General features: G+C 51.9%; 2 protein-coding genes across 10 annotated transcripts in view; both read left to right on the top strand.

Moving 5' to 3' along the window:
- Nucleotides 1–9585, top strand: part of DVL3 (dishevelled segment polarity protein 3) — a 42106-nt gene extending 32521 nt beyond the window's left edge. Inside the window, exons 8-17 of one of the 3 annotated variants that reach the window (XM_024214297.2) lie at nucleotides 559–698; nucleotides 867–943; nucleotides 1527–1639; nucleotides 2001–2051; nucleotides 2167–2316; nucleotides 3887–4018; nucleotides 4358–4525; nucleotides 5896–6108; nucleotides 6948–7340; nucleotides 7774–9585. In XM_024214297.2, coding sequence (XP_024070065.1) covers nucleotides 559–698; nucleotides 867–943; nucleotides 1527–1639; nucleotides 2001–2051; nucleotides 2167–2316; nucleotides 3887–4018; nucleotides 4358–4525; nucleotides 5896–6108; nucleotides 6948–7340; nucleotides 7774–7805 — 1469 coding nt within the window. In that variant the 3' untranslated portion in view covers nucleotides 7806–9585. Of the gene's footprint in view, nucleotides 1–558; nucleotides 699–866; nucleotides 944–1526; nucleotides 1640–2000; nucleotides 2052–2166; nucleotides 2317–3886; nucleotides 4019–4357; nucleotides 4526–5895; nucleotides 6109–6947 lie in introns of all 3 variants that reach the window. The other 2 variants (XM_026650093.1, XM_024214298.2) reach the window with 2 other exon arrangements.
- Nucleotides 9586–11548: 1963 nt separating this feature from the next.
- AP2M1 (adaptor related protein complex 2 subunit mu 1) overlaps nucleotides 11549–25757 on the top strand; it is a 45947-nt gene continuing 31738 nt past the window's right edge. For 4 of the 7 annotated variants that reach the window (XM_024214291.2, XM_024214288.2, XM_024214290.2 and 1 more), the window contains exons 1-2: nucleotides 11559–11628; nucleotides 17422–17489. The gene's annotated coding sequence lies outside the window, so the exon portion shown is untranslated. Of the gene's footprint in view, nucleotides 11629–12835; nucleotides 12855–15005; nucleotides 15025–17421; nucleotides 17490–25757 lie in introns of those variants that run through there. The other 3 variants (XM_024214286.2, XM_024214285.2, XM_024214287.2) reach the window with 3 other exon arrangements.

Genomic DNA, 25757 nt, shown 5'->3' with positions numbered 1-25757 from the left:
GATTGGGGTGGTGGGGAGAGTGGTTTTGGGTCCTGGGATTTGGTCCAGGATGAGTTTCAGTCTTTTCTCCCCCCAACTTGAGCTCAGCTCCCTCTGTGTCCCATGTACCATGTTACCCCACTGTTGCTTCCCAGCTGTTTTCTGTCTGGGATCCTGAGAGGCCAAGATGCACATGGAGAGGGCAAGGGGAGAATAGAAAACTCTAATTTGGAGCCCAAAATGTGTCTGTGTCAAGGTGGGCAGTGTCCTTCCAGTGCTTGGCACCCAGGTGCAGGAGGGTGCAAGGCAGGAGCACGGCGGGGTAGGGGTTAACTCTGCTGTCATCCCCATGCTCCAGTTCTCAGAGCGTTGGGAGGCTGAGAAGATCAGGGCTGAGCTGGGTGGAGTTGGGAAGGGAGGAAGGAGCCAGGAAGCCACTTGAGGGGGTGGGAGAGGATGGTTGTGTGGCTGGGACTAGTGGAGGGGGATTGCCCAGGTGTGGGGCTCTAGGGCCAATGCAGTGAGGCTTTGCTGTCCCATCCTGCTCTCACTGTGCTCGTTCTCCGCCCATCCCTGCAGAGAAGTACAACTTCTTGGGCATCTCCATCGTGGGACAGAGCAACGAGCGTGGGGACGGTGGCATCTATATCGGCTCCATCATGAAGGGGGGCGCAGTAGCGGCCGATGGCAGGATCGAACCGGGAGACATGCTCTTGCAGGTACCGCACGCCTCGCAGCCGGGGCTGGGGCAGTGACAGTGAGGGGTGAGGGGCAGACTGGAGCCCCTGCTCACAGACTGACGGGCCAAGTCGCAGAAGTTGCTCTCAGAAGGAGCCCAGCCTACAGCCGTGTCTCTGGGATTCAGCCTCTCTTTGCCTTGTTTGCAGGTGAACGATATCAACTTTGAGAACATGAGCAACGATGATGCTGTGCGCGTGCTGAGGGAGATCGTGCACAAGCCAGGGTAGGTGCTTTCCCCACCAGCTCTCCTGTCTGGGGCCTGCATCTCCTACTAGGCTACAGTCCCCTTTGCTCTGGCTCATCGGACACTGGTAATGCAGCCAGCCCTTGTGTCTGAGAGCAGCAGCCAGATCCCCACCCCTCTTATGCTGGGCCTGTGGGTGTTGGAGGGCCCAGAGCCCTCCAACACCCTCTCCTTATTAGTGTTGCTCTGACTCCTGGGTGTTATATGAATAACCTTGAAAGAGCCCAAAGCAAGAATTGGAACTGAGAATGTCTCCATGGTCAGGTCATGAACCAAGTGTCCCGGCACTGGTCCCCTGCCCCGAGCCTCCTTTTACTTAGACTGGGTTTGCTGAATGCCCCTTCAGTTCCCGCTGCCCTCCTTGTTACCGGCTCTGCCAGCTGGGTGGGGGTGAGCCCCAGCTGAGGGATTTGTGCTGGCAGCCCAGGCAGGCCTGTACCTAACCTCCCTCCGAGGGAGCAGGTCGTGGCCACTGAGGGCCAGCACCTTGGTGAGAGCAGCCTGGTTGCGTTGCGTGCTGGCCTGTGCGCAGGTTGCAAAAACGTTTGTGTTTCTGCTGCAGGCCAATCACCCTGACTGTGGCCAAGTGCTGGGACCCCAGCCCCAGGGGCTGCTTCTCGTTACCCCGGAGTAAGTGGATTGCTGACTCGCCCTTAACGCTGGTGCCCAGCCCATGTGAGAACCTTGCCGCGAGCACCTGCGTGTTTGCTTTATTTCCTGTCTGTTTGCTGTGAGACTGAGACTGAATGTGGGGTCGTTGGGGGTTGCACCCCGCTCCCTCCGCTATGGCCTCAAGGCCCCGGTGCAGTGCAGACCTTTGAGCACTGCAGTCTCCCTCTCCTTGTGTCCCCCAGTGCCCACCCTCCTCCCCCACATCATGCCTGGGACATACCCACCTAACCAGGGCGGGGAGGTCACCTGCTCGGAGCTCCAGAGGAAGGAGAAACACCCCCAAGATTGCTGCCACTGAGCCATAGGGGGACTCTCTCCCTCTGTGCCCCTCTTGCTGACCCTCCCTCTCTTCTTTCTCTCCCAGTTGCTCCCCAGCGGATCTGGGCTGGGCCAGACTCTCCATGCTCCGATCCGGGTGAGTCCCGGCTGATGCTGGGGAAGGAAGGGGCTGCCCAGGGCACCCCCTAGAGGTGGGTTTCATGAGGGAATGATTCTCAGACAGCCTCTGATTGTCTCTGCATTCACTCTAGGTGAGCCCATACGACCCATCGACCCGGCAGCCTGGGTTTCCCACACGGCAGCGATGACTGGCACCTACCCGGCGTACGGTATGAGCCCATCCATGAGCACAATCACTTCCACCAGCTCCTCCATCACCAGCTCCATCCCAGAGACCGAGCGTAAGTCCCTGTGCCTGTGTGCTCCCGCCACTGCACGGCTTCCAGTCACCTGCGCTGTGCCTGCCGGCACCCCAGCCTGACGGGAGCAATACATCTGCACGGGCAGAAACCAGAGGTCTGGGGTGGGGTTAGGGAAGGGGGGTCCAGGAACCAAGGGGAACTCCCTACCAGCAGAAGTAGGGACTGGAGGAACAGGAGCTCCCTCCAGGCAAGGGCCAAGAGAGCATGGCTGGGGTGGGAAGAATTCTGCAGGCAGGCACCTGGGGGTGGTGCTGGGGAAGGCTAAGAAAAGTCCTCTTGCCCAAAAGCCCAGGACAAGTACAAGTTTTGGGTGGGCAAATTCACGTCCGTTTTCCTTCTCTCCAGACAAGGACAACAAGAGAGGCTGGGCACAGGCTGAGTGACATAGAAACACAGGGTTGGAAGGAACCTTGAGGGGCCATTCCCCCCCATGCTGAGGCAGGACCAAGTAAACCTAGATCATCCCTGACGGGTGGTTGTCCAGCCTGGTCTTAAAAATCTCCAGTGACGGGGATTCCAAAAACCTTCCTTGGCAGCTTGTTCCAGTGGGTAACTATTCAGATAGTTAGAAAGGCGAAAGGAGGAGGCAGGAGGAGACTATGCTGTGGGAGGGGAGGGGATGTCAGCCATGCAAGGAATGCCTTGGGAAAAGTGAGCGGGGCCAGGAAGAAATGCCCTGCTGGGCATGCCTGAGGCTGCACCTCTGCTTGAATTAGTGGTCTGATCAGAGGCCTGTGGTGGCTGGGAGGGAGAGAGCTTGGGGCTGGGCCTTTCAGCTACAGGCAGGTAATTCAAAGGTAGCTGCAACAGAGAGGTCTGCCCTGTAAGGGCTGGGGGCCTGGAGCCGGCCAGCCCTGTTCCGAGGTGGAGCCCCATTAGGCCCCATCCTGTTCTGGGTAGTTTGCAAAGGGTAAGGTGATTGCCCGATGGGCACCTGATTCCTATAAAGGCTGAAAGAGCTGAGTTGAGTGAGGAGAACTCTAGGACGCAGGCTGGCTCCTGTGGTAGGCTCTGGAGCCAGATGCTCAGGCAGACGGCCTCCAGGAGGACTGCAGGAGAGCTGCCAGGAGAAGAGAGGCCCTGGCAAAGAAGCCGCTCAGTTAGGGGAATTGTTTAGTTGTATTTTGGGGGGTTGCTGAAGGTTGTTGGTGCCACCAGTAAATGGTGCTGTGAGGACAGAGCCAAGGCATGGCACTGGTTCTTTCCTGAGCTCGTGAGACTGGCCTTTCTGGCAAAGCTGGAAGGTGCCAGTTTAATTTCCCAGCTAAACCAGCATGCGGCACGAAGCAGCTTTTAGAGCCTTGCAAACTTAGCAGTAGCTGCTGCTGGCCGGAGGCAGGTTTTTGGTTTGGTTTTGCAAGGGAAGAAAGCTGAGAAGATCTAGACCAGTGGGTGCTGCAGTGTGTTGGCCAGTTCCTCAGTGTTCTGGGGTATGCCTGCGATGTATTGTTCCCTGGCCCATCCCCTTGTGTGTGACACCTCCATGTGGCTCCGTGGCCTCTTCCGTCCCCTCTCATCTCTGCCTCCCTTCCCTTCGTCCACCTCGCAGGCCTCGATGACTTTCACCTGTCCATCCACAGCGACATGGCCACCATCGTCAAAGCCATGGCCTCCCCCGAGTCAGGTCTGGAGGTGCGCGACCGCATGTGGCTGAAGATCACCATCCCCAATGCCTTCATCGGTAAGAGGCAGCCACTTCCTCCTCTGGGACTGGGGGAGGGGTAGACACATGGGTAGGCAGGCACCTTCCCTATGTGAGGGGATCCTGTTTGGGGACCTTTGCCAAGGGAGCATCCTTCACCATTATGTCCCATTGGCTCGTCCTGTTGGTTGTGCTAGGGAAACAAATAGAATCCTTGGCCTTGTGCTGCCCCTAGGAGTGTCCCTGCACCTCTCTCATCCACGGACCACTCCCATCCCTCACCCCTGGAACAATTCAGGCCACCCTTGTCTGCCCCCAGAGCCAGCCCTTCCTGTCCTTGCTGTGTTTAACCGTGCTCTTTGGTTAATCTCATGGCAGGTTCAGACGTGGTGGATTGGCTCTATCACCATGTGGAAGGTTTTACAGATCGGCGAGAATCCCGCAAGTACGCCAGCAACCTGCTGAAGGCCGGCTACATCCGACACACTGTGAACAAGATCACCTTCTCAGAGCAGTGCTACTACATCTTTGGAGACCTCTGTGGCAGTACGGACCCCTGCTCTAGTGCTGCTGGGGAAGCGGGGGGTGGTGAGGGTGCTGAAAGGAGACGCTCTGCTCTGCCCTGACAACTCTCTGAGGACAGTCTTGCAGTGGTTTGCCACCTCTAGACTGCCAGCCTGAACCCCTTCCATACTACTCTCCAGTGCTTGGTATATTACTGTGCAGCCAATGTCACCATCTTCTGCTGCACAATCCTTTCTCCTGGGCAGGACAGGGAGGAGTAAAATGTCACCTTTTTTTTGATCCTGGGCTAAACCTAAACTCCTGGGTGGGTGGGGCTGGCTTCGCTCAGTGCTATCAGAGTCTGCACTGTCCTTGGAGGAATGGGCAGGGAGCTGACACCTAAGGACACCTGGCTGGCTCTGCTCACCTGAGAGGGATGAGAAGGGAAGGGAGATAGACAGACAGACCTAAGGGTATCTGGCCAGCTCTGATGTTGTCCTTTCTCTTCTGAGCTGGTTTATGACTGACTAGCACAGGGGTTGGCAAACTTTTTGGCCCGAGGGCCACATCTGGGTATGGAAATTGTATGGCAGGCCATGAATGCTCACGGAATTGGGAGTTGGGGTGCGGGAGGGCTCCGCCTAGGGGTGCAGGCTATGGGGTGAGGCTGGGGATGAGGAGTTGGGGGTGCAGGAGGGTACTCTGGGCTGGGATCGAGGGGTTCAGAGGGTGGGAGGGGGATCAGGGTTGGGGCATGTGAGTGGGTCAGGGTGGCAGGCTCCGGGCAGTGCTTACCTGAAGCAGCTCCCAGAAACAGTGGCATATTCCCCCTCCAGCTCCTATGCGGAGGCGCGGCCAGGCGGCTCTGAGCATTGCCCTGTCCACAGGTGCCACCCCTGCAGCTCCCATTGGCTGCGGTTCCCGGCCAATGGGAGCTGCAGGGGCGGCACTTGGGGTGGGGGCAGCGTGCAGAGCCCCCTGGCTGCCTCTACGCGTAGGAGCCCAAGGGAGGACGTGCTGTTGCTTCTGGGAGCCATGCAGAGTGGGGCAAGACCCCGACCCCGCTCCCCGGCTGGAGTGGGGCAAGCCCCAGACCCCACTTCCCGGCGGGAGCTTGAGGGCCAGATTAAAACATCTGGAGGGCCAGATGTGGCCCCCGGGCCGTAGTTTGCCCACCTCTGATCTAGCAGATCATTGATCCTCTCTCTGACCAAGTGGGGAACAGTAACCCCCAACATAGCCTGGGCTGGTCTCTGGCAAGGAGGTGTCCATAGCTGCCCCCTGAAATCTTCTGCCCCTCTTGCGGGTACCCCATGATTACCTGTCAGCTGGGATGAGGGTGAGGTTGTCCCATTGTACATGGCTGTTTTCATTTCAGGACTAACCCAGGTTCTCTATTTGCTTCTCTCCAGACATGGCTAACCTGTCCCTGCATGACCATGACGGATCCAGCGGAGCCTCAGATCAGGATACGTTGGCTCCACTCCCCCACCCAGGAGCCGCACCGTGGCCCATGGCTTTCCCATATCAATACCCACCGCCTCATCCATACAACCCCCACCCAGGATTCCCTGACCCAGGCTACAGCTATGGTGGGGGCAGCGCAGGCAGCCAGCACAGTGAAGGTAAATGAATGAAAGGAACTGAAATGTGCCATTGGGGTATTTTCCTTAACACCTTTGGAGAGCAAGCCAAGATCTGGGTCATCTCCTGGAACGAGGAATATGTCTCTCCTCCTCCCCCGCCCCCCCCTCCCGCCCCCCATTCACGTGCACACAGCACAGTTGGGCAGGTGCATTGCAGAGCTGCTTTGAAGCATCAAGTATGGGCCAGGGCCACAGGCTAGATCCTGGGCATGATGGAACCAGAGTATGATGCCTCCTGTCACAGAGCCTCTGGTGGGCTAGAGGACAGAGTTTGAAAGGAGGCCAGCTTTGCTGCAGTGGTGCCCTGTCCTGGGGCTGAGAGCTATTATTGGTCAGGTTTATTATGGTAGTGCCTGAGGACCACCCAAGACCGGGGCTAGGCCTGTCCAAATACAGAGTAGCAGAGAGTCCTGGCCCTGAAGATCTTAACAATCTGAATAGACCAGACAGACACGGGAGGAAGGGGTAGAACTCACAAGCAGAGTGAACAATGTGATGGCAGCAAATGGCATGTTACTTCCGCGTTTCTTTAAATGTTTAGTTTTTATTTGGTGGGGAGGGCTAGGTCAGAGGGTATCAGCTACATGGAAAGAAAAGGGAAGGGAGAGGGGGCATGGCTTTGGCTGCTTCTCCCCTTCCTGGCTGGGGTCTGGCTGGTTCCTCTCCGCAATTTTTCCCAAGGCCATGTGTTGTGGCCTTGGCTTAGGGGAGGCTCCTTTTATTCCAGTCTCTCCCTTCCCCTGCTGTGCCGGCTGGGGTTGCATGTTGAGGGGGCGTTGTCGGGGTCATTCCCTAACCTTGCCTTGGGCTTCTTGCAGGGAGTCGCAGCAGCGGTTCAAACCGCAGCGGCAGTGAGAGAAGAAAGGAGAGAGACCCGAAGGCTGGCGAGTCCAAGTCGGGCGGCAGTGGCAGTGAGTCGGACCACACCACCCGGAGCAGTATGCGGCGGGAGCGGGCGGCCAGTGAGCGCTCGGTGCCAGCCAGCCAGCGCAGCCAGCACTCCCTAGCTCACAGCATCCGCAGCCACCACAGCCAGCAGTCGTATGGGCCGCCTGGCCTGCCACCCCTCTACAGCCCGCCCATGCTGCTGATGCCTCCGCCGCCTTCTGCCATGGGGCCCCCAGGAGCCCCGCCGGGCCGTGACCTGGCCTCTGTGCCCCCTGAACTGACGGCCAGTAGACAGTCGTTCCGAATGGCCATGGGCAATCCCAGTGAGTTCTTTGTGGATGTAATGTGAAGCACCCGTCCCCCTGTCTGTCTGCTGCCCTCGTCGGTTTGTCTTCTAGGAACAGCCCTGGCTTCACTTTGTTGTTTTTTTTTTGTCTTGATAACTAAAAAAGGGAAAAATAAACTGAACTAAACCTTGATTTTAATCCCTACTCCCGTGGCGTGGAGGCGGGGGCCAGCAGGCCTTGCTGAGCCCTGCCAGCCCCGCCGGCCCAGCCCACCTCCGGACTCGTGTGTGCAGAGGCAAGTTGCTGCTGCTTGTGCAAGCCCCCAACCCCCATCTCTAACCCCATTAACCCGCATCCATCCTGGTGCCTGTGCTGCTCGCCCGTGTGTAGCTGCCGCTGCCACCTCACTCCTTCCACCCTAAACGTCTCCTCTTTCTTTTCACCCTTTTGTGTTTCTTCTGTCAAGCAGCAAAGAATTACGGGGTGTTTGACTTCCTCTGAGCTTGCCGCCCGCAGGGGTGAGAGCTGGAGCATGGCATGGCAGCTTGGCCCAACAGAGGAGGACACGAAGCCCCAAGGGCGCTGGGCACGTACGGTGCTGAAGATGGCTTCTTTCCCAATAGCTGAAGACGCCCCCCCGTCCCCTCCACAGCCCTGAGAGGGGAGCAGGGCCCAGCTCCAGCCTTGTGTGTGTTCAGATCAATAAATGTAGCCATCTCCTGGCCAATGGCATGAATGTTCCATGGCTTCAGTGCCTCTGGGGAGTAGAGAAGGTGAGGCCCCAGCTGGGAGGGTACCACTCTCTGTTCCCCTACTCCACCACAACATGCTCAGGCTTGGGCCAGGGTCTGTTACTCTCTGTACAGCATTACACCCAGTGCACCCCTGTGGCAAGGCCCCACTTGGGTCTGGAGGCAGTACGCTAATGAGGCTCTGTTCCTGACTGAGTGCTGCTGGGTCATTAACTCCCATGGGAGGTACAGGCCAGCATCAGGAGCCTGAAATTGCTGAAATAACTGCCATCCATTACTCAAGGCTCTGCTCGTGCCCATGAGCTGCGTGGTGTGGATTTGGCTGAACGTGAGGGTTTCATTTGCACCTGCTGCTCTGCAAGTGCGGGTGTCTAGCTCTGAAAATGTGCCTTTAGTCTAGGCAGCCTCTCCCACCCCCTGCATGACCATGGGCCTGCCGACCCATTCCGTGGCCACAGAGCATGCTCCATCCAGGCCTGCTGTGTGTAGCTGGGGGCAACAGCTACTGGCTGTACTCTCCTACACTGGTGCTTAGCTGCAGGCTCAAGGTGCAGAAGCTATTAGGCCTAATCAGAGCAAGAGGAGGGGGTAAGAAGCTGAGTAAGGGGCAGCCTTGGTGTTTCTAGAGTGTGGGCGAGCACAATGGCAAGTCCCCCTGCGTTTGCTGGCTCCCTCCGTTGTTCTAGAGGGGTAAGGGGCTTCCTGTCCTCATCCTCTCGGTGGACAAGGGAGGGGTGGGGACGGACCAGGCTCCAAGGAGACTGGAGAGTGACAGCCTTGGCCCTGCTGTGACAGTCCCTATTTGAGATGCTGCCCCCTTCTGTGACGTGGTACTGCAGCCCCTGCCTGGGGCATGTGTGCAGGGCCTGGGCCCTGTCCCTGTGGAGGACTGCAGTCAGTTTAGCTGTTAGAGAAAAGTTCCCTTTTTCTCCATCAGCCTCCTGGAGTCCCTTGGAGCCCTGCTCCTCCTGCCTGATGCTGGTGTGACAGAGAGGCTATCTTGGGTAACTGGGTAGTGCACGAGACAGTACATGGTACGCTAAGCTCCACCGCAGCCAATGAGGGGCTTTGCCACAGTCTTTCCCTTTCCTCCCTGGGTCCTCTTGCTGCCATGCAACAGCTTCCTCTGCAACCGTGTAAACTCCTTGGAGTTGTGGTTATTCTTCTTCTTAGCAGGTGAAATATATCTTACACCTGGCACCAGCTCATCTACTGCCCTGTCTGCCATCCCAGCACCAGCCATCCTGCCCTATGTGCCATCCTCCTGCCCCTCTATCACAGCACCAGCTCTTCTAGCTCCCTACCATGCTACCAGTTCATCTACTGTGCATAATCCTTCATATCTACCCTGGTGCCAGCCTGTCTAATATCCACTATCCTGCCAGCTCACGCTGCCACCTACCATCCTACCCTGCCTTCCAGCCAACTCATCATCCTGGCATTGGCCTGGCTTCTCCCCCTGCCCACTGGGTTTTATAAAAACAAAACCAATCTCCTTGTTTTTATTTATAAACATAGTTTTATTGGAAGCCTGGCTCCTGTTGTTTTTATTACTCTTCTGTCCTGTGTCTTCGGCTGGTGTGGCTGGCTTGCAGCAGGCTTCCCTCGCTGCTGAGGCCTAGAATGCTTGATCCTATTCATTTCCTGATGAGCTCTTCCCAGATGTTTCCGGCTCTGGCAAGTGAATAGTCACTGTCTGTCCTATACTGCTGCTCCTCCAACAGAAAGAGACTCTCATACTCACTGAGGCCCAACCCGCAGGGGTGTGTTATATTTTCAAATGTGTGCCCTGATGAAGGTCATTCGGAAAAAGAAGCTGTGACATCTCTCTCAACTAAAACCTAAACTGCAGGGCTTGATCTATTCTTTCTTCTTAGGCCTGTCTTAAATAGAGGGAAGCTAATGCAACGCCCATAGAATTGAAGGGGATGGGTGAATAATCTCCCCACCCCCCCTCCCCCCATCTGCTGTGTATACATGGGAATAAATGGGTTTCAGTAGCAACCCCCACCCCTCAGACATGTATGGGGTTCAGTATACAGCAGGCTCTACACTACAAATTTCTGCTGGCATAGCTGTCGGGCCGGCAGTGTGCGGGGCCTGCAAAAAGCTCCTAGTTTAGGTGCGGTTATACCTGCAAAACCCTGCTTTTGGTGGGATGGCTTATTTGGCTCAGAGGGGGATAGAATAAGCTATGCTGCCAAAAGTGAAGTTTTGCCAGTATAATCTGTGCCTGTGTCTATGCTAGGAGCACCTCGATGATTAGGTATAGCTGTACTAGTAAAGCCTTCCAAATGCAGACTGGGCCTCTACACCTCCCACCTGTCTCCTGCATGTGACTGCAGTTCTGGCTCCAGTTCAACTTGGCTTCCTGCCTTTGATACCTTTATCTTTAATAGCATCATAGAAGAGAATGTGTCCTATTGCTAATACAGCAGGCTCGGGCTGAACGGGTCCCTTTGGACATTTTAGGGCTTTTTCCAGGCTCTGGATTGGACAAATGAGGCAGAAGGGTGACAAAGAAATTAGGAGAGTTGCCAACTCTTGCAATAGTTGATGTTTAAACTTGAAGCCCCAGCTTCTGGAGGCAAGTGACTGTGGGAGAATCTCAGCTTTATTTTTTTAAAGCCCTCATGGGTGCAAACCAACGCCTAAAAGTAGGCCCAAGACATTAAAGTCTCAAAAGCCAGAAGGGAAATAAAAAGAACTTCTTTAACCTCACCGTTTTAAGCTAATCTCATTATTTGATTATTGAATGTTGGGGGAGAGTGAGGTGGTGGGGAAGGTGAATTATGGGGTGAAGCGTTTTGCCAATCTGTGCCTTAGTTTCCCAATGTGAAGAAAGAATGCTGGTGCGGCTCCCAGCTGCCAGGCAAGTGCCAGCAGGGCTTTGGCTGGGAGGGAGTCTATAAGCTTGGAAGTGGCATTAAAGTGCCTGCACTGATGGGGATCCCCACCCTGACCCCCGGAGACACCCACAGGTGCCATGTGGCCCCTGCTGCCCCATCCCACCGCACACTGGTGGCCAGAGCTGCTGCTGCCACGTTCACTGGGGCCCGCAGGCTCGACCCCAGCTCTGGGAATAAGGGGGTGCCTCCTACCCCGACAGAGCCCCCTGGCCGCAGCCCAACCCTCTGGATTTGCGGGACATTTCTTTTCCCCAACCTCGGGCTCGAACTCGGCCCGCTGGCGCTGTCCCTCTTCAGGGACTATAAGCCGCAGCATGCAACGCCCCCTCCTGGAGGTCCACGGTCTCCAGCGCGGCGTTCTGGCCGGGGAGACTACAAATCCCAGTAGGCAGCGCGAGTGGCCTCTGACGCCACGCGGATCAAGCTGTCGCGGTGCATACTGGGACATGAAGTTTTCGCTTCCCCAGTCTGCGCGCTTCTCCCTTCCCGCCGGCCCCGCCCTCCTGGAGGCGCATGCGCAGAGGCTGCTGGGCGTGGGTGGGGCATGCGCGGATGCGGCGGCTCTGCAGTAATGGGGGGGCGCCTTAGGGAGGGGGGAGTAGCCGCCATCTTGGGGACTGGGCGGAGAGAGGGCGCGAGAGCGAGCTGAGGCAGCACTGGCAGGTGAGGCCGGGCAGCGGCTCCTGGGCGCGGCGGGGCCCTCCTCTGCCCCAGGCTGCCCTGGGCGGGTGCCTCATCTCAGGGGCCCTGTGGTTCGGGATAGGGGGCGATCTCCCGTCAGGGCGGGGTGGGGAGCCCCTCGCCCCGCGGGGCTCTGGCCTCGGGGCGTGGGTCACAGCCTGCCCTGCCCCGCCTGCCTGGAAGCGAGGGGCTGCCCTGGGGGCTGGGTCGGCGAGCTCCCCCCTTCCCTGGTGTCCTGTGGTGGGCGCCGGCTGGGCGGGGGCAGGGCTCGGCCCCTAAAGCTCCCCCGGTACCTGGGCGGGGGGCACCATGGAGAGAGATGGGGGGGAACAGACCCCGCATCTAGGGGGCAGGGGAAGGAGACACCCTGTATTTTGAGGGGAAATGGACCCTATAGCTGGGGTGTGTGGCATACCCTGTGTATTCTAGGGCGAACATAGACCCTATATCTGGGGGGGGGTCCAAGGGAGGGCAAGACCTTGTATTTTGGTGGTGGTGGGGAATAGACCCTGTATCTCGGAAGGAGTGTGCAAGAGAGGGGGTGATGCTGTATGGGGGTGGGGGAGAAATAGACTCTGTATTTGGGAAGGGGGTGTAAGGGAGGGAGAGACCCTGTCTCTGGGTTTCTTGTGTTTCATCATTTTTCCTGACTAAGTGCTTTAGATAAGGAAGTCTGATGGCTCCTCGGTTGGCTCACCCCTGACCTGGGAGAAGCTGCAAGGAAAAGAATCTCTTCATCCTTGGCTTGGGGTGGGTGGGAGCTTGGCTTGTAGCTACAAATGCCTTGTGCTGGGACTAACAAATGTTGAGCTAACCAGCACCTGGCTGGGTCAGCACTTGGGTGGGAGACTCCAAGGAGAAAACAGGTACTGCAGGAAAAGTGGTGAGGGTGGCTTTTCTCCTGTGTCCGCATACAGCCCTTTGCTCCGCTGTGATACGGAGTATGGTAAGAGGCAGTATGCTCGAGAGAAGAGATAAAACCAAGGTCCTGTGGTTATTGTGATCTCCTGACCCTTTGCTATGCTATGTAGGCCACTTTTTTCCTTTTGTAATTGGGCTATTTTCTTGTGCATCCTGTGTAAATTCTAGTCTGGCTCACTAAAAATCTCCCGCAGTTCCTGTTGGATAGAATTATTCCTTTCTTGTTGTATAGGGTTGCTGGGCAGCTGTTAAACGGCTGGGGTGCTCCCCCTCAGGCCTGCATAGTGGTAAGTCAAAGATATTGAGAGCTAATATCTGTAGTCTGTTCTCCAGAATGCACATATCCTCATCGCTAGGTGAGAACAGTGTCTATTTGACACCCCGCTTCAAATGCTAAAGCACTGTTGCTGTGGGGTACCAGCTGGTTATTGGTGATCCATCTGAAACACCCGTCATGGCAACAAACTATTATGAGTCATCTTAGCATTGATTATGCAGCTGAAAGTCCTTGAGTGAAATGAGAATTAAGTCAGGATTTGTAGATCTATCTTGAAGGTGGTGTGGTGTAATCTAACATGACAGGTTAAAGTGAGCAAAGGCCTCCTAAGGGGATCAGGAGTACCCCCTCCCCAAAATTATCTGCATTATTGATGTAAGCATGAATTAGCTGGCTCATGGATTGCAGCTTCTCTCTGTAAAGCCTACTGGGCTGAGACATTTTTAGCTCTGGTAACTGTAAATTGTTGTTCCGAGGTTGAAAATTAGGCCCTTTTCACACAGCTCTTCCACTGCATTCTCATTTCCTTTCTCTGGGCTTTTGGATTCTGTAGAGTTGCAGGAAACCCAGTGTCTGTTTATCAGGCAATGTAATTGGCTTCTCTCCCCAGTAGGAAGTTAATCTTCTCTGATCTCTCTTTCCTATTTTAAGCTGTAGGCTTTTTGATCACTACTCTTATCCCCTCAGCACCATAGACTGCTGTCAAACTTTACCCTCGGTCTGCCCAAAATCAGAACCTGGATCGTTTCCAGGTAGGGAAACCTGAATGCTTTGTGCATTCCAAAGGTCTGAGATACTAGGGGCCCTCATTGAGCGCACATTCTGTGTAGTTACAGGCTGTATTTACACTGAAGAGTCTGTGTTGGCATAGCTATGCTGCCATAGGCCCCTAATGTAGCATGCACCAATAGAAGGTTTTTTTGCTTGTGTGGGAATGCCACCTTCCCAAACGACATTAGCTATGTAATCAGAAAGAAGCACTCTTTTGTCAGCCTAGATTAATCTACTCTGGGAGGGTTTGTTGGCATAACTGTGTTGATGGGGTGAGTGGATTTCGCACACTCTTGACTGATATAACTATGCTGATATAAGTTTAAAATGTAGACCAAGCTACAGCCTCTTATTAGAAAAAGTTTACTTGGGCTCCTTAAGAAGTAGAGCTGATGCCATTCTGATCAGTTAGCAGGAGCAACATTACTTGTCCCTGAAAGCTTTGTTAGCAGTCTGGTCTCTCATCTGGTGTGATGCTACCAAACTGTCTTTCTCTAATTTTTTGTGTATGTTGCTTTGGTAGACGGCAGCATCACTTCTCTTGTGTTGTAAGGGCTCCATCCCTGGTAACTAATACCTCAGTGTTGTCCGTTTCTTGGAGCCACAGTTAGTCAGTTTCCTTTCAGGGAGGTTGGGGAGAGGTCCTTTGAAAGAGATCAGGAAACCTCTCTGCCCAGGGATGCCCAGAATGGCACATTTAGAATTTCTCTCTTATAAAAGATGATAGACCCCTGGGGTTATGGATGGCTTGCAGCATGAGAAGTTGAGAAGTAAATGACTGGAAATGTGCATTGGTGTTGGAATGAAAGAAAACATCTCTTCTGTCTTAGACTAAAAGGATGAATAAAGGATAGTTCAGGGTGCTAAATACATCATAAATACTTGTACCATACAGCCTGCAGCTTCCTTTCTCTTTAATGCAGAGAGGTGACCAACAGAGACTACAGGTCCCAGTAAGCAGCATTTCATCTTGATCCCGGCAGGAGAGCAATTAATCTAAAAGTATTAATCTAAAAGCATGCTGGGACCCAGGACTCAAAATACACGTGTTCACTTAGCAGTGGCAATAGGAAGCTTTCCCTGATGTGTTGGGGGCCTAAACCATCAATGTTCTGAAGTCTAAGCGTCCACTTAAACCCTAACCCTAAGTTTCTAGCTTTTAATCTTCCAAGGGAGCTGGAATGGAACTCCTTTTTATGAGATGCTAGTACCTCTTTCTGCTTAGCTTTGTCAAGCAACAGCAGTGAGAAATGAAAGACTCGACTGTGGCTCTTGAGAACCCTAAAAGCAGCTATGAAACTCAACTGTTCTCTTCACACTGCTGGTTGGAAAACTTATGAGCAGCAGTGGAGGGAGAAGCTGGAGCTATTTTTGGGGAGAAAACTTCAAAATCAGAGGCTAAAGAAAGGGTAGGATATTGAAAATCTATTTTCCCTCATCTCCAGGCAGCAGTCTAGAGCAGAGAGAAGCAGAAAGCTCTTTATCCCTGGAAGTAGTGCTTCAAACGGACACCCTCTGTCCACAGACTGATTATATGAAACATGGCACCCTCAAGTCAGATAGAAATCCCAGTACTCTTTTCCCTCCTGCCTTCCTGCTCTGAGGACTTACTGAGCTGGACTTAAAACCAGGGTATTGTCCCTGAAACTCCAGTGGTGTTCACCTTTGTCTTGAAACTATCTCTGGCTGGGTTTAGGCCTCCATATTTGTAAGGACGGCTGCTGTCTGTTCCCTCACCATAAACCAAGTGCAGCTCATGGACTCCTTATCGGGCCACATTAGGTACTTGCCGGGAAAGTCTGGGTGCTCGAGTATTAGTTTGTCAGCTGCTTTATGGGCTGTAGGGTGGAATTGTCTGATCTGATAATACTAACCCTAACCAGAAAGTAATTGGCTTACTAAGCAACCTCATTTTGCTTAACTCAGATCTCTGAACTAATCCTCTTCCTCTTGCAGCCACTGTCACACTTGTACTGGGCTTCAAGAGCAATCTGCTTTACCATGTAATGCTTTATGCAATGCTGAATTCCTGCTTTGGTGGGAGTTGAGGGTTGCTTGTGACTCATTCCTGTAGATGTATTGCTACTCAGAGGAAACATTTTCCTGGATTCTTCCTAGTGCTGTCCTCATCTAGCTGCTGCTGGGTCTTGGGCTGCTTAGTCAGATAAGCTTATTAATGTTCAGGAACCTCACTCATTACTTGGAAATCACAACTCAAACCAATTTAGTAGGCTACTAAATAAACACAAAATGGTTTGAGCAGTGAACAGCAGGTCAGATTAGGTGATGGCTGGTGAAAAGCAGTGCTGTGTAAGTATCATGCATACCACGGAAATAGTTACTCTTCAGCTTTCACGCATTTCCATCCATGTGCAATTTGTGCTGGGGAAGGGTACTGGCTTGGGAGCCATGGAGACTGAGCACTTCTTAGCTGGAGTAGGTACAGCCTGGGTAAGGGCAGTGGAAGCTTTCCCAATACCAGGGGCTCCCACCAGAGTGCCTCATTCCTCATCCAGCCAAACTTCTTGATGGCTACTAGGAACTGGACTGAAACTATCAACTTGTTTCACAAAGGGGCTGTTGCACATGGAGATGGCTTTCGGTCACTACCAACTAGAGTGACTTGGTGGGTATTGCATCCATCTACCAAGTCTTGACCTTTTCCTTTCTGGCAGCTGTTTGGTAGGGCAGCCAGATAAACTATGCTTCAAACATCAGGGGGTAGCTGTGTTAGTCTGTATCTACAAAAACAACAAGGAGTCTGGTGGCACCTTAAAGACTAACAGATTTATTTGGGCATAAGTTTTCATGGGTAAAAACATCACTTCTTCAGATGCATCTGAAGAAGTGAGGTTTTTGCCCACGAAAGCTTATGCCCAAATAAATCTGTTAGTCTTTAAGGTGCCACCAGACTCCTTGTTGTTTATGCTTCAAACGCTGCTCTCATCTCCTACAACAGTGGTTTTCAAACTATTTGGAAAAAGATATGCACCCTAAAAATGTAGTTTACCACGTACCCCATCTGAGATAAGGTTATAATATACCTATTATTAGATTGCCTAGTCTTATTAGATAAAATGTGGTGTCTGCCATTGCAGGATATTTTCCCTTGTACCCCCGATGAGAACCCATGTACCCCTACGGGTACACACACCTCAGTTTGAAAAGCGCTGCCCTACATCAGACAAGAGCCAGTTTGCTTTGACAAACTGCTGCTACCTGCTATCGCCCTCCTTTGGTGGAGGGACATCTTCATAGTAAGGACTAGCATGTGTGTACATGGCTGGCAGCCCATAAGGTCTTCCTTAAAGATAGGTGGTAGCATAACTGGACATACACAAAGACTTCAACCTTTCTCTGCTAATGCTGCACTAATGGAAGTACTTTTGTGTTTCTGATTATTCTGGGTGGTGATAGTTGTACCTTTATTATGGTGATGAGGACAGTATAGGAACTTGAATAGAATAGAATTCCTGGCCTGCTTACAGACTTGCTTTTAGACTACAATTTCAAAGGTGTAGTGAGGATGCAGCACAGAGAAGCTTGGCTATACTGTACATCCGTTTTTCATGGCAGGAGGCTGGGCTCAGAATTTCAGCGGAGATGTGTTTTACACAGCTTCCCTGTTGTCCTCCCTGAGGAGGGGAGTTCTCTGAAGTCAGCCAGTGAGAATACAAGCTAGCCCATTAGCTTTTTGACAGAGATGTCTATTGGCATGTGCTTGCCTTAGGAAAGTCCATGGTAGTTTCCATAATAGTGGGATACAATAACAGCCTTAATAACACTTGTGTTTCTCCTCTTTCTAGAAGAAAACAAACACATCTTCTGGCAAGTTTTGAACTTGAAGCTTCTGCAGATGTTTCCTCTTACTCAGGTGATGGCAGGAAACTGCTGAGATTAGGGTTTCGAGCAGCAGTTCTCAACCTATTTACCATTGTGGGCCACATAATGCAGCTCTCTGGGTTATGTGGGCCGCATCCACACAAAACTACCTGTATGGCCCTGAGGATGTCTAATGGGTTGCAGCTGTGTGCTGATTAGGCTGCAAGCAGCCTGTGGGTTGAGAACCACTGGTTTAGAGCCTGGAATTGGGAGTGAGTTGAAAGCTCTAGTTTCTTCCTAGAGAAATGGAGGGAATTATTGTACTGAATGGTGGTGTCTTCATTTTCACTCTGCTATAAGAGGTGTGTATGTGGGTGGGTGGGTGTGTGTGCACCTTCAGGACCGGGGAAGGTGGGGGAGGGAAGAGTAGGGTAGGAGTCTGCAAGTGGGCTGCAGGGGGGTTAGAAGGAGTGCCTGTCAGCACCACATTCTCCCTTCCCATTTGAAGTGACTGCCCCCTCCCTGATCCCTTTGCCCTGGCCTGCCTGGGTGGTGATGTGGAAATGACTCTCAGGCTGCTGATTGTGGACTGGAGGGGGATGTGCTTCACTGTGGGGTGAAGGGGAAAGGGAAGAATAGAACAAATGGTGACCTGTAGCCCTGGGGAGGGCAGGAACCCCTATGTGTGAGCTGGGAATCTGGAGATTTTAGCCCCTCTCCTTCCTCCATGTGTTAACTGGGGTACTAATTCCCCAGGGAGGGGGTGTGAACACCTACTGAGACAAGTGAAGCAGTTAACACCTCTGAGCTATTGTTGGTCTGTATTCTTCTCCACTGGGTGTTCTGTTCAGACATCTCAATGAAATGAAGGGGGTCACGTCACACCTCTCTGATCCACTTATGCTGCAGATGGTTGTGTAGAGTGTCTTCCCAATACATTAGGCTCAGATTTGGGGACGAACCAGGCTGTGCTGGGAAAGTAGAGATAGATGACAAGATTGTGAAGGGGCTAAAACACACCAGTACAGTCTTTGGCAGGAGTAATGGCCAAGAAGGAGCCAGGAAAAGTGGGAGGAGGCAGGGGAGCATAGGGTATACTGAGATCACTTTTTAAAAACAAGGACATTAAATGCCCCAAAACTCTAATGCAGAGTTAAGGTTGCCCAGTGGGGCCTTGTGCCCTTCTGGAACGTGGAGAGTGGCTAAACTGAAAAGTCTAAAACAGTAATACAAAGCTAAGGTACACCCTATCCCTGCCCCACTGGAGCTGGCAATGAGCACTAGGAAAATTTCAGTAAGAGTGTTACAACAGTTAATAAATCACCAATTTCCCCCTCCTGCTGGCATCAAATCTAGATTGAATGCTTTACTGGAAGTTGCTTCAGTCAGTCTCAAATTATTAGGCTCAATACAAATTAAATTCTTTTGTCTGTGTTAAACAGGAAATTAGATCTAGTCTAATGGGCCTTTCTTGCCTTAACAATCTATAATATAATAAGTAGATATGAAGGACTAAGAACATTCCATTGTGTTCCCCACCTTTGAATTCCAGCACTTCTCTGGATGCATTCAGCTGCATACACTGTTGGGTGTAGTTGTATTGAATTGTTAGTTGGAGTATCTCTGCCAAGTAACTTGCTGTTAACTATAAGGCAAGCCTGCACAACATGCGGCCCGGGGGCCATATGCGGCCCGCGTGGGCTCACTGTGCGGCCCGCGGGGGGTGAGTAGGCAAGCAGTGGGTGAGGGAGAGGGGCTGAGGAGGTGGGTGGGCAGTGGCAGGGGGTGAGTAGGCAGGCGGGCAGTGGGGGAGGCAGGTGAGCTGGCAGCAGGGGGGGCTGAGGAGGCAAGCAGGCAGGCAGTGGCATGGGGTGAGTAGGCAAGCCGGGGGGCTGAGGAGGTGAGCAGGCGGGCAGTGGCGGGGGGGCAGGTGAGCTGAGGAGGCGAGTGGTGAGTCGGTGGCTGACCTGTTCTACTGATCTGGTCTGGCTCCCATCCCGTGGAGGTGCTTGCCTTCCATGCCTTCCTCATTCACACCTCATTCATTCAACAGGGCAATTGATTACAAAGTGGGGGGAAGATCTTATTCTACTTCTAGCAAAAAGACAGTTTTCTTTTACCTTAATTATACTACCTTAGGGGCCCGCTATAACATATTACCAAGGTTCAATACCGCTGTTTCGGTGGGGCAGTGCTAGGGAAGGAGGGTTTGTTTCCGTGGGGTGGGCAGCGCTGGGGGGGGGGTTGTTTCGGGGGGGCTGGGCGGCGCTGGGGGGGGGGTTGGCAGTGCTGGGGGGGTTTCGGCAGGGCCGGGGGGTTTCGGCCCTCAGCTGTTTTCTTTGGAGTAATATGGCCCTAGCCGCTTTACGAGTTGTGCAGGCCTGCTATAAGGGATGGTAAGTCTTTAGCCATGTGTTGGGTCTGAGGGTTGCAAAGAGTCTGGTTTCCTTTTAATTGAGCACTGCTATACAGAAACTGACATATGACTGACCCTCAAAACTCGTGTGATTTAACAGAGTAAGGCTGTGTCTACACTGAACGCTATAGTGGCAGAGATGCAGTTGCACTGTTACAGTGCTCATAGCATAGGTGCGTCCCACCTCAACAGAAGCAGTTCTTCTGTTGATGTAGGTAATCCACCTCCCTGAGCATCAGTGGATAGGTTGATAGAAGAATTCTTCCATCGTCCTAGCCGTGTTTATATTGGGGGTGAAGTAGGCTTGACTGTGGGGCTTGTGTGTGAATTTTTTCACACCCGGCATGACATAGCTAGGTCAATCTAAATTTCAAGTGTAGACCGGGCCTTCAAACGGAGCCTATTGTCACAGTACCTATTGGAGACTAGAATAAACACATCTGTACTGTAGCTGGGAGGAAGAGAGGGAGGATTGTAACAGAACAGGTTTCAGAGTGGTAGCCGTGTTAGTCTGTGTCAGCAAAGACAATGAGGAGTCCTTGTGGCACCTTAGAGACTAACAAATTTATTTGGGCATAAGCTTTCATGGGCTAAAACCTGATGAAGTGGGTTTTAGCGCAACAAAGCTTATGCCCAAATAAATTTGTTAGTCTCTAAGGTGCCACAAGGACTCCTCATTGTCTTTACAGAACAGGCAGCTCTAGGTTCAGGCTTGTCACACACAACAGTGGTAACTGCATTCACAGTAACAGATTAGAACTGCATTTTCACAGCTTTTTTCTTCAGGTTAAAGGTCGTCTTACTCTGCTTCTGATGGAGCATAAAGCCTAGCTGGCCTTAGCTTCAGGATTCTTCAGGATAAATAACTTGTAGGTTGTTTAATGGCTCACCTCTTGAGCTTTATCTTGCACCTCTCTTGGGTGCTAAATCTGAAGACATATCGGGCCTGCATAGGCCAAGCTACCTTGAAAAGCCTGAAAGTGTAAAGAGAAGAACAGAACATTAGTCACTCGGGGCTGATTGTTTCCCAGTAACAGGATTGCTCATTCTGACTGACTCATTCTGCTTTGTGCCTAGCAGCTTGCTTTAGCTCCATTTTGGATTTTTCATTATGGGGGCCTCCTGATTCCAACAGCTATGAGTCACGAAATAGAGCAACATTTCAGCTAACTGGACTGTGTCCCCTGCGTTTCTTAACCACTACATGCTGTTTACATCCTACTTCTTCACTTATGGAAAAAGGCATGAAAGCTTTTAAGCTCTTTTGTGAAGATACATCCCATGGTTCTCAGCAGGATTGTCCAGTAGTTAAGGCACTGACCTTTGACACAGGAGATCTGGGTTCATTTCCCTGCTATGCCACAGACTTCCTGAACTTGGGCAAGCCACAGTAGTCTCCTCCTTGGTTCTTCTGTAAAATGGAAATAGTAATGCTTCACTATCTTGTAGAGGTGTTGAGGTTAAATACGCTAGAGATTGCACGGCACTCTGACCTAGTGGTAATGGGGCCATATAGGAAAACTAAGATCTGTAATCCACCAAACAGCTTTGTGTAGTGGTGGATAACATGGTGGCAAAACTGCCTAAATACTGTCTGTGCTACAGGCTTCACCATTTCTGCCACCAGTACACCAGTACACTGCACTGGTGTTGGATTATGGGTCCTAGTTTTTCTAGTGTAGTAAAGGCTGCTGACATTTTGACTGATGACAAGCTTATAAGTATCTAGGCTTCTTACTAACAGGATGGATTGTTTCACTGTACAAAGACAAGTGAGAACCCAAGGCCATCAATGTGAATATTTCAGACAAATGAAGGTGTTGGTCAGAAAATTACATGAATGGCTGTTTCAGTTAGACTTCAGCAATCTTCTGGGAGGGTGTGATTTGCGTTGTATTGTGGTGTGATTGCTATGTTTAAGGCCCTACCAAATTCACAGCTATGAAAAATGCGTCACGGACTGTGGAATCTGGTCTTCTGTGTGCTTTTACCCTATACTATACAGATTTCACATGGGAGACCAGTGTTTCTCAAACTGGGGGTCCTGACCCCAAAGAGGGTTGTGTGTGTGTGTGGGGGGGGGAATCACAAGATTATTTGCGGGAGGGGGTGGTCACAGTATTACCACCCTTACTTCTGTTCTGCCTTCAGAGTTGGGTGGCTGTAGGGCTGCAGCTGCTGACCAAGGGCCCAGCTCTGAAGGCAGCAGCGCAGAAGTAAGGGTGGTAATACCATACCATACCATGCTATCCTTACTTCTGCGCTGCTGCTGGCAGTGGCTCTGCCTTCAGAGCTGAGCTTCCAGCCAGCAGCTGCCCCTCTCTGGCCGCCCAGCTCTGAAGTCAGCACCGCCTCCAGCAGCAGCACAGAAGTAAGGATAGCAGTACCACAACCCCCCTACAATAACCTTGAGACCCTCCCACAACTCCTTTTTGGGTCAGGACCCCTACAATTACAACACCGTGAAATTTCAGGTTTAAATATCTGAAATCATGAAATTTTTTGTTTTTTTAAAATCCAGTCACCATGAAACTGACCAAAGTGAACCATGAATTTGATAGGGTCCTAGCTATGTTGTATCTGGTCCTGATGCTCATCAAAACAAGTATGTTTCCTTTGGCAAGCTTAAAAATAGTCTAATAATCTTAAATCGTATTAAATTCCTAAGAGGGAGATTATTTTTAAGGCTGGGATGTGCTTTCTAGGAATCTTCTTGAAGGGGGGATGGGGAGAGACTTCTGACATGAGCTGTGGAGAGAGCTGTTTGTTTTACATGATCTACCTTTGTGCATATTACATACGCATCTAGGAATGTCTTTGTAGTCCACTGAATCAGTGTTTTTAATATTATGGAGAAACTTTGCTTTGTCTGCTATACATTCAAAGTCTTTACTGTAAAACACAACACTGTCTTGTCTTCTCTTGATTACATATTAAGTAACAGTAAAAGTACATGAAGATAACAAGCAGCACTGGCCAAATTAATAGCAATTGGATTAATCTTGCCAGCATGTTGCAAAAGGTTTATCCTAGTGTATCCAAACACCTCTGACTTTGTGTTCTGGAGCTGTGCACCTGAGTCACAAGTATCATGAATAACAATTCTCAAAGGGGTAGCCGTGTTAGTCTGGATCTGTAAAAGCAGCAGAGAGTCCTGTGGCACCTTATAGACTAACAGACATATCGGAGCATGAGCTTTCGTGGGTGAATACGAAGAAGTGGGTATTCACCCACGAAAGCTCATGCTCCTATACATCTGTTAGTCTATAAGGTGCCACAGGACTCTTTGCTGCTTTTATGAATAGCAATGTACATAAACATCATAACTTGACCACGGTTATCTAGCAGTGCTAATGCAGAGGTAACCCAATGCTACTTGACAAGGTTAAATTTTCTGAATGGTATAGTTTATAGGCTCTACATCCCAGTAGGCAGGGTGCTGTTACCTTGCTAAAGATATCAGGCCTGTGGATACTGTGACTTCCAAAGGCCATATTTCAAAATGTGCTTCATGTAGCCTACTGATGGCACTGTAGTTGCCCATTGAGACAGTAATGGGCAGAATAGATATTCTGTTAATAGCCAAGTTAAAGAGATCATGAGCTACTGGACATAGCACAGGAATAGTATAAGCATCCTGGCTTTTTTGACTTAATGTGGCCCTGAGTCACTCATCCTGTTTTTAGATCCTACCACCTTGCTGCTTGGCAGTTGAAGCTTGTTTGTACACACCTTAAATATGTAATGTACTAAGTATTATCACTGTATCACTATCCGAGCCCTGCTAGCTTTTAAACCCATGCTTTTATAAACAAGTAACTTCCATACCAGATCAGACTAACCCATTGAGTCCAATAATCTTTGGGGTTACTTGCATCCCCTGAAGCATCAAGTGACAGAGTAGAAAAGTATATAAAAATAGCGTGCCCACAGGGAAAATTTCTTAATAGCTAATTCCTTTCAGCATGATGTGTTACATTTTATTCCTAGTCATAATGTCAGTCATTTGCCCCATAAGAATGCCTAATCCTTCTAAAAACCTGCCCAACTTTTCTCCTGCATGCGACCATGTAGCAGTTAGTTCCCCAGGCTAAAATTGCGTTGAGTAAATGTTTCCTCTTTCTAAATGTGTTAGCTTTTTGAATTTGAATATTGCTTTGAGCATAGATAATACATGACTCAGTACCATTTGCTATCTTGTACGTTCTTCCACTTATGGATTGATTATTTTTTTTAATCTCTCTCCATGGAAATCTTGTCATCTCTAGACCCCTCTGTTTCTGATCTCCTCGTGGTAAGCAGGGGACAGAGTAGGTCAGCTTCTTTTCTTGGTGTGTTCTAGGAACATCACATACATCTAGTTCATAGGCGTGCGCAGCCCATTTCATTAGGGTGTACACCCAGGGAGCCCCGCCCCTGCCCTAGCCCCGCCCCCATCCACTCCTTCCTACTTCCCGCCCCCTGACCCTAACTGCCCCCCAGGACTCCACCCCCTATCTAAGCCTCCCTGCTCCTTGTCCCCTGACTGCCCCCCTAGGACCCTACCTGTCTCCTGACTGCCTCAACCCTTATCCACACCCCCGCCGCCAGACAGACCCCCGGGACTCCCACGCCTATTCAACTGCTCCCCACCCCCTGACAGGACCCCCCAGAACTCCCGACCCATACAACTCCCTGCTCCCTACCTCCCCCAACCCCTCTCCACACCCCTGCCTCCTGACAGCCCCCTCCGAACTCCTGACTCATCCAACCCGCCCAGCTCCTTGTCCCCTGACCACCCCCTCCAGAGGACCCCCCCAGGACCCTCCTTGCTCCCTGTCCCCTGCCTGCCCTGACCCCTATCCATCTCCCACCCTGACAGACACCAGGACTCCCATGCCCCACCCAACCTCCCCCCGCCCCTAATCACCACCGCCACCCGGGATCCTGCACCCTGTCCCCTGACTGCTCCCACCCCTTATCCAACCCCCCTGGCCCCGGACCCCTTACCGTGAGATGAGGCTCCTAGCCTCCCCGTGGAGCCAAACACTGTCCCGCGGGAGTGCGCAGCCCCGGCCCCTAGAGCGCTGCGCGCAGCGGCATAGCTCCAGGGGAGGGGGGAGTGTGTCTGACTCCCCGCGGAGCCCCGGCACCCAGAGCGCTGCGCGCGGCGTCACAGCTCCAGGGGAGGGGGGAACATGTCTGCCTCCACTGCGGAGCCAAACGCTGCCCCGCGGGAGTATGCAGCCCCGGCCCCCAGAGCGCTGCACGCACAGTGGCATGCCCCTAGGGGAGGGGGGAAGGTGGGGGAGGGGCCAGCAGCTTGCTGCGCTTGGCCCGGCGCTCCGGCCTGGGAACGGGGACCCCGCGGCTTGCCGCACTGGGGAGTGGAGCCATTTGCCCACCCCTGTATTAGGGTATGCCTGGGCACACCCGGCACACCCCATGCGCACACCTATGATCTAGTTCATTATCTCCTTCAATTTGTTGCCTCTTGCTATCATTTACTTATTTGGGATGGGTGGGAAGACCAGCATGTGGCCATTGGTTAACAGTGTAGAACTGTGAAATATTTGCATATTGACATTCTTGTGACTGCTTGGGAAGGTCCTGTGTGCTATCACCTTTGCAGTACTACTCAATGGACTAAGCCACAAGAGCATCTGTTAGAATAGATACTATGACTTGAATGAGCTAATTGAATGAAGAGGGCAAACAATTGCATTGCAGAAACTGGATCTGTGTTAAAGCAGCTGTCTGTTGATAGATAAAAGCTGTCCTCAGTCTGGTAACCTCTTAGTGGCTATGAAGCCATTAAGCACACATGAGGATTCACTGGTAAATAGCTGATCTTGGCTGTTTTGTGGAGGGAAAAACCTTTGATCACTTTTCTCAAAGAACAAATAGTTTAGAAACTTGAAGTCT

This window comes from Terrapene carolina, unplaced genomic scaffold (assembly GCF_002925995.2).
Source record: "Terrapene carolina triunguis isolate 2854851 unplaced genomic scaffold, T_m_triunguis-2.0 Scaffold88, whole genome shotgun sequence".
In the NCBI taxonomy this organism is placed as follows: Eukaryota; Metazoa; Chordata; order Testudines; family Emydidae; genus Terrapene; species Terrapene triunguis.
Note: the sequence above shows the minus strand (reverse complement) of the source record. Positions and strands in the feature narration are given on the sequence as shown.